General features: G+C 41.0%; 1 protein-coding gene across 1 annotated transcript; it reads left to right on the top strand.

Annotated features, from left to right (window-relative positions):
- The first annotated feature begins 9311 nt into the window (after positions 1-9311).
- LOC26530239 lies at positions 9312-10007 on the top strand. Its single transcript, XM_015177984.3, has 3 exons — positions 9312-9566; positions 9625-9769; positions 9832-10007. The coding sequence occupies exons 1-3, from the start codon at positions 9339-9341 to the stop codon at positions 9915-9917; spliced, it is 459 nt and encodes a 152-aa protein (XP_015033470.2). The 5' UTR covers positions 9312-9338; the 3' UTR covers positions 9918-10007.
- Positions 10008-12420: the final 2413 nt, after the last annotated feature.

The raw sequence follows: 12420 nt of genomic DNA, 5'->3' as shown, positions 1-12420 counted from the left end.
CCTGTGCTAGAGCACTCACTCACTCATACTTTTTCGGCCTCGCACTCGAACTCACTCAACTCATTTTGAGCATTGTCAATTCGAATAAGGTTTTTTGACTACTCATGCAGCTCTCTATCATCTATGTACAGACAGTGACTCGTTCGTATAAGCAATCCAACTGGAACAGTTCTTAACAAATGAAATGAAGGTTTAGATGGTCAGTTAGATGATCTTTAGATCATCCATTCCAACTTTAATCACATTGTCTCTATACACATTGACAGATTTCGTTGTTGTTTGTGTTTTGCTGTCCTTTTGAGTTGCATTTGTAAGGGGGACACGGGATGGGTGGGTGGTTTGGACCTTTAGGCTTAGTTTTGGTTACCTTTTCTATCCCGACATTTGATGTTGCATTGCATTGTGGCTGGGTCCTGTCATTTTGCTTTGGCAATTTCTATTCATTGCAACTCATCAGTTCTGCTGATTCTTTTTCTTCTTCGTCTTCTTTCACTGCTTCCATCATATTGCATACATTTCTTCTTTTCTTTCGTTTTCTCTCTGTCATCTGTTTGTTGTTGTTATTGTTATTTTTGTTGGCCTTTTGGCTGTTGTTATTATTGTGGCTCATCATGCTTGTAACCCCCTCCATTTGGCAGGCTTCTGCACCATTCTGCATGTTCCATTTCCCATTCTCATCTCCCATTTCCATTCCCATTCCCATTCCCATTTCTATTCGCATTCTCGTTTTCTCCGTTGCCTTTGCTGTTATTTATAATTTTCGTTTATTTGCATTCGCATCCAATTTGTTTCAAGGGGAGGGGGGCTGGGGCAATGATTCGGTGAGGGGGATTTGGGGTGGTTCGAGGGCCATAGAGGAGCAGTATGTCCGTATATTGTGTACCTGGAGGAGCTGCTACCTGCCATCCGTTTTTTGTTCACATCTCTCTCTCTCCATCTCGCTTTAGCCCATTTTTCCCCATCTCTCTCTCTCTTTCTCTTTCTGTGTGTGTGTGTGTGTGTGCGACTGTGACTGTGCCTTCAACCATTTTACACCATTATCAACGTCATTGTCGTCATCGTTGTTGTTGTTGTTGTTGTCGTTGACGTTGGCATCTTCTGTCCGGCTATGACTCCTTCTCGGCTGCCATTGTTGGAGCTTGGCCCATTGTTCTGTCTCTTTTCTCTGCTCCTCTCTCTCTCTCTCTCTCTCTCATTCAGTTTCGGTTTCCATCTATCTGTCTGTCTCCTTGTCTGTCTGTCTGTCTGTCTGTTGGCTCTGTCGGAGCATATTATTGGTGTGCGGAAAATGTTTGCGTAATTGGAATGTTGACATTCGTATTTTCACCTCACCTGAGTACCATCTGACCAAGACTAAGACCAAGAGCAGGCCCAAGCCGAGGGACACTCAGCACTCTGCAAGCTGTGCCAGTGCATCCAAATTCGAAATGTTTGGCCTAAGTGAGACATTGAATATTCTCAGTCATCGTTTCGTATCCCCATCTCCATTTCCCTTTCCCTTTCCCTTTCCAAATCCATATCCATCTCGCGTCTCATTTTCATTTTTTGACCTGACATTGCTTAAGCTTCGACAACTTGTCAAATTACCCTAAGCAATCTGCTCCCACCCATTGGCATTGCTTACCTTCTGCCTTTCTTCCTGCCATCCGTCTGTCTTGTCAATATTTAAAATTGAAAAATACGCCACCCGCCTCCAGGTATTTCATATCATTTCAATATCATTGATGTAAAAATGTTGCTGCTCTTCCAAAAAGACAAAACGCGAGTCAATGAAACGTTCTATAGAGTGGTGGCTGGCTGCAAGCACAACGGTGGAAGGGTGGTGCACAACATCACGGGCCGGGGGTATGAGCGATGTTGACGACAATCGCAAGACACCCTCAAAAAACACACACATACCAGATGTATGTACATAGGTAACAACGGCAGAATCACAAGTCAGAGACACGACCGAGTCACCTTATCCAACAAAAAACAAAAAAAAAAAAAAAAAAGTCACCGGTGGTTACCATTACCGGCATTCATCCATCCGCCATCCGCCATTCGCCATCCATCCTGCGATCCAACCATCCTGTCGTATGTATATTTCATATGCCTGCATCTCCTTCGCCTTAGAGCTCGCTCTTCTGTGCCGTTTCCCAATGTACTCGAAAACGATTTATTAAAAAATATCTTTGGCACGAAGCAAAACAACAAGCAAGCTTATTAAAAATTTATTACCAAAGCTTAACAAAAAATGTTACCCCAGTCACTCGCATAGTCGTCGTCGTCTCCTTGGCCCGCCGGGCATTGGGCCTTGTCGTCCTTGTCGTCGTCGTCGTCGTCGTCGTCATTGACGTTCTGGCGCACCTCCAGAGTGCGGAATACTGAGACGACAAATATGCCCAAGGCTAAGATATTGAAAGGTATTTTCGCTGATTTGTTTGAGTTGGAAATTTAATTTATAACTGTAAATGGTTTCAAAGCAGCTAAACAGGGTGAGAGTGAGAGAGGGAGAGAGAGAGAGGAGGTGGTTAGGGTGGCATTAAGGAAACGCAGGAAAATTCGAAACGCAAGGGAAAAAGTGTGATATTAACTCATTGGCATTGGGCAACTCCAATGGGGTGGGGGAGGGCTAAGAGCGTACGGTAATTAGAAATCCTTTAAACCAAATGAAAATACTTTAGAAAATATTGATATTCCTCGGGCTGGAATTTTCATTTTGTCGATATTTTTGTTCAGCCATTGAGTAGCTGTCCTTATGGAATCATAACTTTGAACTTTGATAGAGATCAAAGGAATTAAATTGGTTCTTTTAAACAACCCATCGAATTCGATGTGAATACTTTTGATTGATGCTTTTCCATATTCATAGTTTCGAATAGAAATATGATTTAATTGCATTTAGTTAATAAACTATTGAGTTTCATTCGAGATGTATGTATTTTTCTCGTCTTCTCAGGGTCTTCTTATGGAGATGAGTTTTGTGTGTTCTTTTGGTTCACAGAACTTGTTAGTTAGACCTCACCCACAATCACACACATGCATAGAAAAGTTGAAAATACTTTTTCGATTTCAGTTTACAGTTTACTTTTGGTCTTCATCAGTTTCTCTTTCGCTTTCTCAAAAGTTGTAGAGTTAATTTTTTTTTTTCTGAGGTTGGGTTTGGGTTTTCCTCTGTGCGTTTTGTGCATTTTATATTATTGGCTTTGCCTTTTTTCTTAGAGGCTTTAATTGTGTTTGCTTAGAACATTTGGCCAAAAGTGGCCCCGAAACTGAGACTGAGATGGAGATGTAGATGGAAATGGCGACAGAGACAAGGACTAAAAGTAACCACGCCCTAGCCGTCATCGCATTGGACGCATTTAAATTGCATGGAATTTGCAAACTGAAATTAAAATAGTTAATGATTTTTTGGTCAAACGAGTGCGACGACTCCAAAGCCAACTCCAGTGCCAACTCCAACTCCGACTGTGACTTAAGTGTGCGACGAAGGGTTGAGCTAGTCCTGGACAGGTCCTGGGGTAATTGAAAAACCATCTATCCCTTCCTCTCTCCAACTCTGGGGGCTCTCTATCGCTTCCACTATGGCTATGACTGGCAAAGACAAATAGAGAGCAGAAAACTTTTGCGGCGACAACCTTCCGGCTTCTCCCGCCTCCTACTTAACCCCACCCAGCCATTTTAGCCATTCCACATCCCTATCACTAGCTACCCCGACCGTTTCACAATGCTCCCTCAATGCCATTGCATGTAAATGCTGTAAAAGTTTTTACGATTTGCCAAACTATAAAAAGGCATGGGTATGAGGTTGGTCCACTTTGAGAATGGTGCGTGTACCCCCCCCCCATACGTACCCCATCCCCCATCCCCTCTCTCAAGCTACTCACACGCCTGATACTTGCCATATAATAAACTAAGTAATTACATGCGTGTGCTTATGCATGTATGTGTGTTTGTGTAAGTTTTGGGTGGGCGTGGCACTGGCGCACTATTTTAATTCACTCATAAAACAAGGCGAGTGCAAAAAGTGCGTCCAAATTACCTTGACATGTGAGCACCGATCCCCCCCTCCCCCCTCTCTCCATCCTTGCCATCGTTGCCTACAACGCCCCACAGTTTTCGTCCCCAGTTGCCTTTCACTTTTTATGACAATTTCACTTTCACTGGCGGCAAGAAGGTTGTGAATAGTTGGACGGCGGATACAGTATGGAAAGGGGAATAGATGGGGGGGATGGGGAGGGGATGGGTGGTTGGTACTGCGTGCGTGTGTGACCATTTTGCAGGCATTTGTCATTAGGCACAGTTCCTGGTCGCCGCGTTTACAGCCCAACACTGAATGACACTAAAATGTCGAAGAGAGACGACCGCATCGCATAGCATAAACTTCCATAATCGTAAATATAGATTTGTGTCTCACGTAGATACGACTTTAATCACCTATGTGCTGCCCGGCCCTACACTGGACTACACTGCCCCCCACATGGGCCCCTTTTTGTTTTGCTAAGCCATATACATACACATACATACATATATACACATAGTATACGAAAACCAAATCTAAAATCTCTTTGATCATATACATAAGTTAATAAACTATTCGACTTGCTAAAAATGAAATCATAAAATACAAGTAGAAAGCTTTGTCAATTATCTTAAGGACTCATGTCATTATAATTTATAATCTTAATCAACTTTTAACATAATAATAACAAACATATAACATTCTTCTGCAGTATATTATTATTATACATATATCACACTTGCATTTTCAATAGAGATTCAAAAACCCAAATCTTGATTAAAGGAATTCAGATTGTATTTTAATCGATTTTTAATTGCTTTTAAATAGTTATATCTCAATTTAATGACAGAAGTTCAAGCCGTTTCTTCCAGAGATCAATAGTTACGAGAACCACGACCTTTATAGTCCTTTCTGATAAGAACCTTGGCTGTCTGGCCGATACTAATTTTAAGAGTTGAGGTTACTTATAAGATACATAGAACTAACAACTGGCAATATCATCTCCTGTTGACTTTGATAATTTATTATTAATTGAACTACCAATAGATACAACTGATATATTGTATAGTCATTGTGCAAGATGAACCGAATATAGCCTCAAAAAGTAATCAGTATAATGTAATTTGAAATTCTTCCTTTGGGTTGTTTCTTTTTATTTCGTTTTATTTTCTGTGTGTGTTTTTTCGGTAAGGTGAAGTCAGCAGGCAATCGGGGAACAAAGGGATACTGATTATTGCCATCGATAAGAAGTGGACAGATTTTGTGCGAAAACTCTGCTAAGATGATGTTGCCAGGACAGCAAACGAGGCCAAACAAACCAGGAATTAGATGACACTTTTAACAGCTGTTATATTTCTCAGTCCCAGCGACTTGCTCTTTGCTCTTTGTTATTAACGCCCGACTCCCAAATTCCCATTTTCCAACTTCCATCTCCAAAAGAGGAAGGACAGAGAGAGAGAGAGAGTGAGAGATAGACGCTCGCACATATTTGAAGACATAAATAAATGTCAAAAAATGCAGATTACTTATTAACCCCTGTGGCGTGCCACAAAAACTCCAATGCCGATGCCGATGCCAATGCCGATGCCAATGCCGATGCCGATGTTGTTGTAGTCGTTGCCGTGGCCGTGGCTGATGTCTCAGCCATGATATTATTCATTAATACAAAAACCGGGACAGGAACAGAGACATAGAGACGATGCCACAATATCCCGCCATGCCCCTCCCACACACACATACACACACACACACACACACACACATACACAGAAACATCAACCCACCTCACCCACACGCCCCACGCGGCGCTTTTGCCACCTTTTTTGTTTTGAAGCGGGTGGATGGAGAAAATTATTAGCTCTTTGGTAATATTTTCTTGCATAAATTTTTGAATAATTTCGTTTTACTTTCTTTTTTTTTTTCTTTTGCTTTCTCTAGCTTCGCTTTATTTTCAATTTAACCCTCATTGTTGTTGTTGTTGTTGTTCTTGTTGCCTTCTTTCGCGTGTGGCATAAAAATTGAATCCTAATCCATGAATATAGATGATTATTATATGCCTCCGCCCCGCCTCCCAACCAACAACTGAATCTCCGCACCTTGTCCTTGTCCCAATGCTTGTTGTGGGATCCAACCAGCGGGATGGCAGGCCATTAGAATATCTCTTTTTCTTCTTCCCTGTCTGGGATGTCTCTCTCTCTCTCTCTCTCTCTCGCTCTCGTTCTGTGTGTTTGTGTAATGCTCTTTGGTAATTTTCCTTTTGTTTTGCATTTTGTGCACCGAAACCACCCAAAAACCATCCGAAAATCACACTGGACGGACCACTGTTCGGCAGGGCATGGCTTGAAATGAAAACGCGCCGCCAAAGTTGTCGTAAAATTTTGTTATGACTTTTTTCTTATTGCGATTTGCCGCATTCGAAATGCTGTTGTTGTAGCTACTGATGCTGTTTGTGGAGGGGATATATGTTTGTAGTTGGGTCTGTCGGTCGGGCAAGTGGGTGAGAAAGTGATTTAACTTGAGGTAAAGTTATATACTTCCTGCTGGTATTTAAAGTTGTAAAAATTGATGGGACTTTGCCGTTTCACGTACCTAGAATTTTGCCAATATTTCCATCTACTTGGTTTTGAATTTTCCCAAATGGTGGGTGGATACAGTATTTGCCACTGAGATCAAGATATTCATCCTTACAATCTAACGCTACCAACGAGAAGTCTAAAACGTTATTCTTTGGCTCAAAATGCACTTTAAGTGCACCAAATTTGACTTTTCTCAACTGAAGTTGTTTTTGCAATAGATATCCTTTTGAGTTTCCTTCATATATTTTTGGATGCTAGATTATATAATCCTTAAAAAACGTCAAGTTGATCCCGACATTCTTTCGTGTGCAGTTTTTAATGCATCATCATTGAACAGACTGGCAGACTGGCCTTTTGCCTTGCCAGATCTCATTATATTAACTTTTTTGATTCTTATAGATACATACATATACATATATATTTTTCTCATGCGCCACTCCCCCCGACTACTTCTGTCTGCATCAGAGTCCATTCCCCTTCTCCACCTGCTAGCATGCAGGATCTCACTTACCAGGCGCTTATTCCCCAGCCAATATGCAAGATGCCCCTTCCGCTCACTCGGCCTTTGCTCATTACCTTCACCGCCTTCATCCCCGCTCGCCACCCACTCACCCAATGGCTCACATCTCTTTTGCATATTTCGAACTTTTTCAGCTAGTTGGCATGCTACTGCAATAAGTAAAAAGTAAAATTTGAAAATTTCCCTGACTTGTAGCTGTAAAATATTACCACCCAGCAGCCTCCACCACCCACCCAAACACCCAACCAGCCCACCCACCCATCACCCACCTCGTATTTGCAAGGGCGCGGCGCGCCGGCACGGAATCCAGCCGCGTCTCAGCCGACGATGCCACCTTAAGCACCCACCAGTCGATATTAAAAAAGATAAAGTTTTATTAGTTTTGCGGGCGCAGCAAAGGAAAATATGAAACAAGCCAAATGTAAAATAAAAGTAATAAAAGAAGCTGCAGATGAAGATGAAGTTGAAATGAAATGAAATGAAATGCTCGCATTGCCAGTTTGTTTGACTGGGCGAAATGGCAAATGGGCGAGGCGAGTAAATACAATAAATAAATGTTTAAATAAATACGCAAATAAATATATGCGAGAGTCGAAATGTCCAAAAGTCCAAATGTAATAATTAAATTGCATTTTGGTGTCTGCGGGCCCCAAACGAAATGGTGGACCAAATGCACACATCTCTCTACATGAACACACACACACAGATACAAACACAGACACATCCCTCTACATACAAACACACCCACAATTACATATGTACATATGTCCATACCTGGCAGTTGGGAAGCAAATGAAATGATTCGTTTTCTGAGGTACCCTGTAATCAGAGAAAGGAAAGGATACAGGATCCGATTTAGAAATAGTTGTGATCTCGTATTCGAAAATGAAATAGAAACAGAATCCTTTGGAAATATGATAAATCTAACATCGATCGTTTTGTTATTTTATTAGGAAGTTTGTTCTAAATCTTCTTGCTGGTTTTGGTTATACATATATTTAATATTTTATATCCGATTACATCGGTATTCTTTCATATATAGGTAAATATATGTAATCTGTCATCCACTTTTAATACCGATTAAAAATATTTATATATCTAGCAGCGTATAGTAATTGGTTTCGACTTTTTCTCTCCCACATAATATTGTATTTGACTCTATCTTCTGTGCTCTATCTTTCTCGTTCTCTCAGTATATATTCTCTCTCTCTCTCACTCTCTCTCTCCCGTTCTCTATATCTCTGTGTATCACTTTTGCTGACCATCTGTTTCTCTATGGGCTCTGGCTTCGTTATATTTATGTATTGCAAAGGCTTCAATTTATTTATCATTCAATTAAATATTTAAAATACCAAAAAATGCTTTCACCGCCAGCCCACACATACGCATACGCACACTCACAATCACACACACACACACTCACACATGGACACCTTTAATATTGAAATCATAAATAAATGAGAAAATTTGCACTCTTTTTCCTGCTGTTGTTGTTGCTGTTGTTTATTTTTGGCTTGGCCCATGAGTTGTAAATTTTATTGTTTTTTGGTTTCTGTTCTGTTTCACGCAATGTTTGTAAAATTAATTGACATTTTATTTGTTAATTAATTGTTATAGCTCGCGTATAAGTATGTGTGTGTGTGTGTGTGTTTGTGTACCAAATGGCCAAATGGCTTTTCATTATTGTTATTACAAAATGCCGCGGTCGGTCATTATTATTTGCTCGTTAAGCCTTAACTAAGAACGAGATAGCGAGTTATATAGAAAGACAGACAGAGATAGCACTGCCAATCCCAATGTGTATGTGTGTGTGTGAGAGAGAGTGAGAGAGACATAGCACTAGGGTAAGAGAACTAAAATTTAATGCATTTGTAATTTAGTTGTAGTTTTTAATTGCATAACCTTTGCCACCATTTGATTCTCTTGTTTTTTTCTTTTCTATTTTTGGTTTTTGGTTAATTTTCGAATAATTTATTTATACTGTCAAAGAGTAAATTGCATATATCAAAATTTCAGAATTGCATTATAATATTGTCTGTCTGGCTAAAAGCCAATCATAAATTTGACCAAAGTATTGCATTAACTTGAATTTAAGTTATATATCCTTCAGTTTTTTGCAGATGCATAGAAAATTCACAAGTATAGCATACTTTTCTGGGTCAAGAGCACGAACTTTCATTTGGTTCTATGTTTGACTTAATTTAAAAAGGTGTCCATTGCTTTTCTCGTCATTTTTCGTATGATTAAAATGAAATTCCGTCTATCGAAATGTTGTTTCGTTTTCGATTTGCGCTTGGGATGTTTTCTTGTTGCGTTAACTGGTTTGTTTTTCGAACTGATCGGTAATTCGTGTGGCAACGAGGGCGAATACTCTGAATTCCCCACAACACCGATGGTGGTTGTTGGACGCACAGTGGGCATGCTTCAGTTTATTGCCTGCATCATACTATTTGTCAGTGCCATTGTGGTAGGTAGTCTCTGCTTTCATGTGCTAATAAATATCATTTGCATGTCACCCTGCTTAGGAAATATCCGCATTGATCTGCATCTATTTAGTTATAAGCATTGGCCATATCGTTTTTGGCACAGGTTGCCTTATTGTCGCAATTACAAAGTGGGACTGGGATCACAATTCGTTGACCGACACCGTATTGATTGGCATCGGCTTGGGTATGAATTGAGATTACCTGTAACCTGTTCTAATCTAAGAAATGCCTTTTTTTTTGCCTTAGTCTTCAGCGTTTACTTTTGGCTTGTGGCCTACTCGTATTACCAAAAATGTAGACGAATTCTGCCTACTGAAGTTTTCGAGGATTGAAGACAAAGGAAAGTATTTAAGCCAGATAATGTATGGGAATATAATTATGCACATAAAAAAAAAAACGCCAAAATGTTTTATAAAGCACAACCAAATTTGCTTAGGTATTACTTGTCCATGTTAAAGGGCCAGACCGAGGTAGGGGGGGTTGCAGGAGAAGCTGTTATCGTTCCTAGCCCGATGAAGCCGTTGTTGTGCTGGGCGGTGGTCCACAGTGGCGTCCACCTGGTGGTGGTCCGCTTGGCGGTGGTCCGCTAGGTGGAGGTCCGCTTGGAGGCGGTCCGCAAGGTCCGCCCTGGGGATAGGCACTGACCATCATCAGGGCGCCAAGCAGCAGCAGCATCAGGCTCATCAAGTGACTCCAGTTGAACAGTTGCATCTTGTTTTTGCGAATCTACACTGACTGTGTGTGTGCCCACTCGCTGGCCAATTGACAGCTTTTATAGGAAGCAGAGTCTGGTTGACATGGCGTGTCTAATTGCTCGTCATGAAAAAAAATAGAAAATTAAGTTTTTAGATTTAGTGTGAAATTAGAGTGAACGCTAATTACGATTGTTATGTATATATTACTCTTTTTTTTCTGCACTGTCTGCGGTTGAAAGCAATTATAGTAATCGGAATATCTATATTAATTTGTTGGAAAGTTGATCCCAGCAGCAGCAGCAGCAGCAGCAGGGCACGGGGTGGGCACGTGCTGAGAGTTGAAGAGTCGTTTTAAATGATATCAAATTACCTTTCGATGTAACAGATGGCAAAGCTTGATAAAGTATAATTTAGAAATGACGATTTAGACATCAATGTGTGGATCGACAAAAAATGCTAACTCAAAGTTTTTTACAGAAAGTCATATTAAATAAAATACTATATATCTACATTTGAATACGATTTGATATTATTTAATCAAATTTTTTAATACCACTTTTTGGATTGAAGCCAAGAGTATTTGTATGACACTTAGTCATACCCTATAGAGTGACTCGGCTATGTTGTCTGATGTGTGAGACGATTTGCTGATGTCACTCATACTCTTCCTCTTCATGTGCATTATGAATTATAAATCTCTCATTCTATATTTATTGAAAGCGTAAATTGTTTTTTGTTGTTTTCTTTTTTTTTTTTGTTTTCTCTCACCATTTACGGCGACATCAACAGCTGCTACCGTGCAGTAGCCCTCCTCCCTTGCCCCCACCCCCCTCAACCAGACATTACTGGAACATGAAGCAGTTCATTAAGCAATTATAATTATATAGCAACCAGGCAGATGCTAACCAACTGAGAAGGCTCTACAGGACCAGAAGCAGGAACAGGAACAGGACCTTTGGCCCGGCTTACAATGAGCGCCAGCGGCGTATGAGTAATAATATTAATAAGCTTTGCCGTATTTGGCCCAATTCCGACCCCCGAACTGCCCCGCCTCCCCATGATTACCCCCTCATTCCATTTGCCATTGCCGCAGACAATGTAAAACAACACGGCGTATGCGTAATTTTCTTGTCGTTATTATTTTATGGCTCAGCGAGCGAGTGAGCGGGCAATGGCAAACGGGCCAAGTGGGCAATGGGAAGGGGAAGAAGCAAGCAAAGTTTTTGCCTTATCAACTGGCTCAAGGCAGAAAAGTTTTTGGTTTTTGCGTGTTTGGTTTTTTGTGGACGACGTTGTCGATGGCAATCCTAGAATTTCACACCTTGATGCCCGCCTCAACGTAGATGGCCCTAAAACAATTAGCGACTTTCAAGCCGTGCATTTTGGCCCCGCTCTTCCCCCCCACCCCCACCCCCACCGCTACCACGTCATCAAGTCGTACTTGTGCCGGAAACACTACTGTATCATCGTCTGTGCGTCTTAATTGGTATGGGATAACTTGACTTGAGTTGGTTTGTGTCTTAGCTGCGTTTTAAGTTGGTTGGTTGGTTGCCTGGTTGGTTGGTTGCCTGGTTGGTTGGCTGGTTGGTTGGCTGGTTGGTTGGTTTTGGCCCGGCTTCACTTTACATGTTGCGCTCGTTGTTGCGTTCATGTTGCAGCCCCAGCTCGGCTTAAGCCTCATCTAGCCAGGTTAGCTTGTGTTGGCTTCTCTCGCTCTTGGCCATAAAACTAAAATAATAGCCGCATAACATTTTATCTACCGCAGTAATAAATACAGAGTTAATTATAGCAACCAGCCAACATGGACTTACATACATACTTGCATAATGCCGGGGAGTCCGTTTACGCGGAGAACCAACCGTAAGCGAACACCACAGAGGGTAACTAAATAACAAAAACAAAAGCAAACAACAATAATAGAAAGCTGGAGAAAGCTTGAGAAAGCAAGTGCAAGAGTAAGACGGCTTCAATATGAAAGTGTTTCAAGTTTATTCTTAAAATTCATTTCATTTTATTCGACGTCATGAAGATCCTTTTGCCATGTCCTTCATATCCCCGAGTAGCTTATATCACATAGACTGCAATCAGGATAACAACGACCAGAATGATCACGATTATTACAAAATAAAAGAATGCGCAC

This window comes from Drosophila willistoni (assembly GCF_018902025.1).
Source record: "Drosophila willistoni isolate 14030-0811.24 chromosome XL unlocalized genomic scaffold, UCI_dwil_1.1 Seg142, whole genome shotgun sequence".
NCBI lineage: Eukaryota > Metazoa > Arthropoda > Insecta > Diptera > Drosophilidae > Drosophila > Drosophila willistoni.
The sequence above is the reverse complement of the archived record's forward strand: the minus strand, read 5'-3'. Positions and strand labels throughout refer to the sequence as shown.

Bases quoted from the DNA above. Each gene is read 5' to 3' on its own strand.
- LOC26530239 (XM_015177984.3), top strand. From the start codon at position 9,339: ATGATTAAAATGAAATTCCGTCTATCGAAATGTTGTTTCGTTTTCGAT. The intron at 9,567-9,624 runs GTAGGTAGTCTC...CACCCTGCTTAG, and splicing joins TATTTGTCAGTGCCATTGTG to GAAATATCCGCATTGATCTG. The intron at 9,770-9,831 runs GTATGAATTGAG...TTTTTGCCTTAG, and splicing joins ATTGATTGGCATCGGCTTGG to TCTTCAGCGTTTACTTTTGG.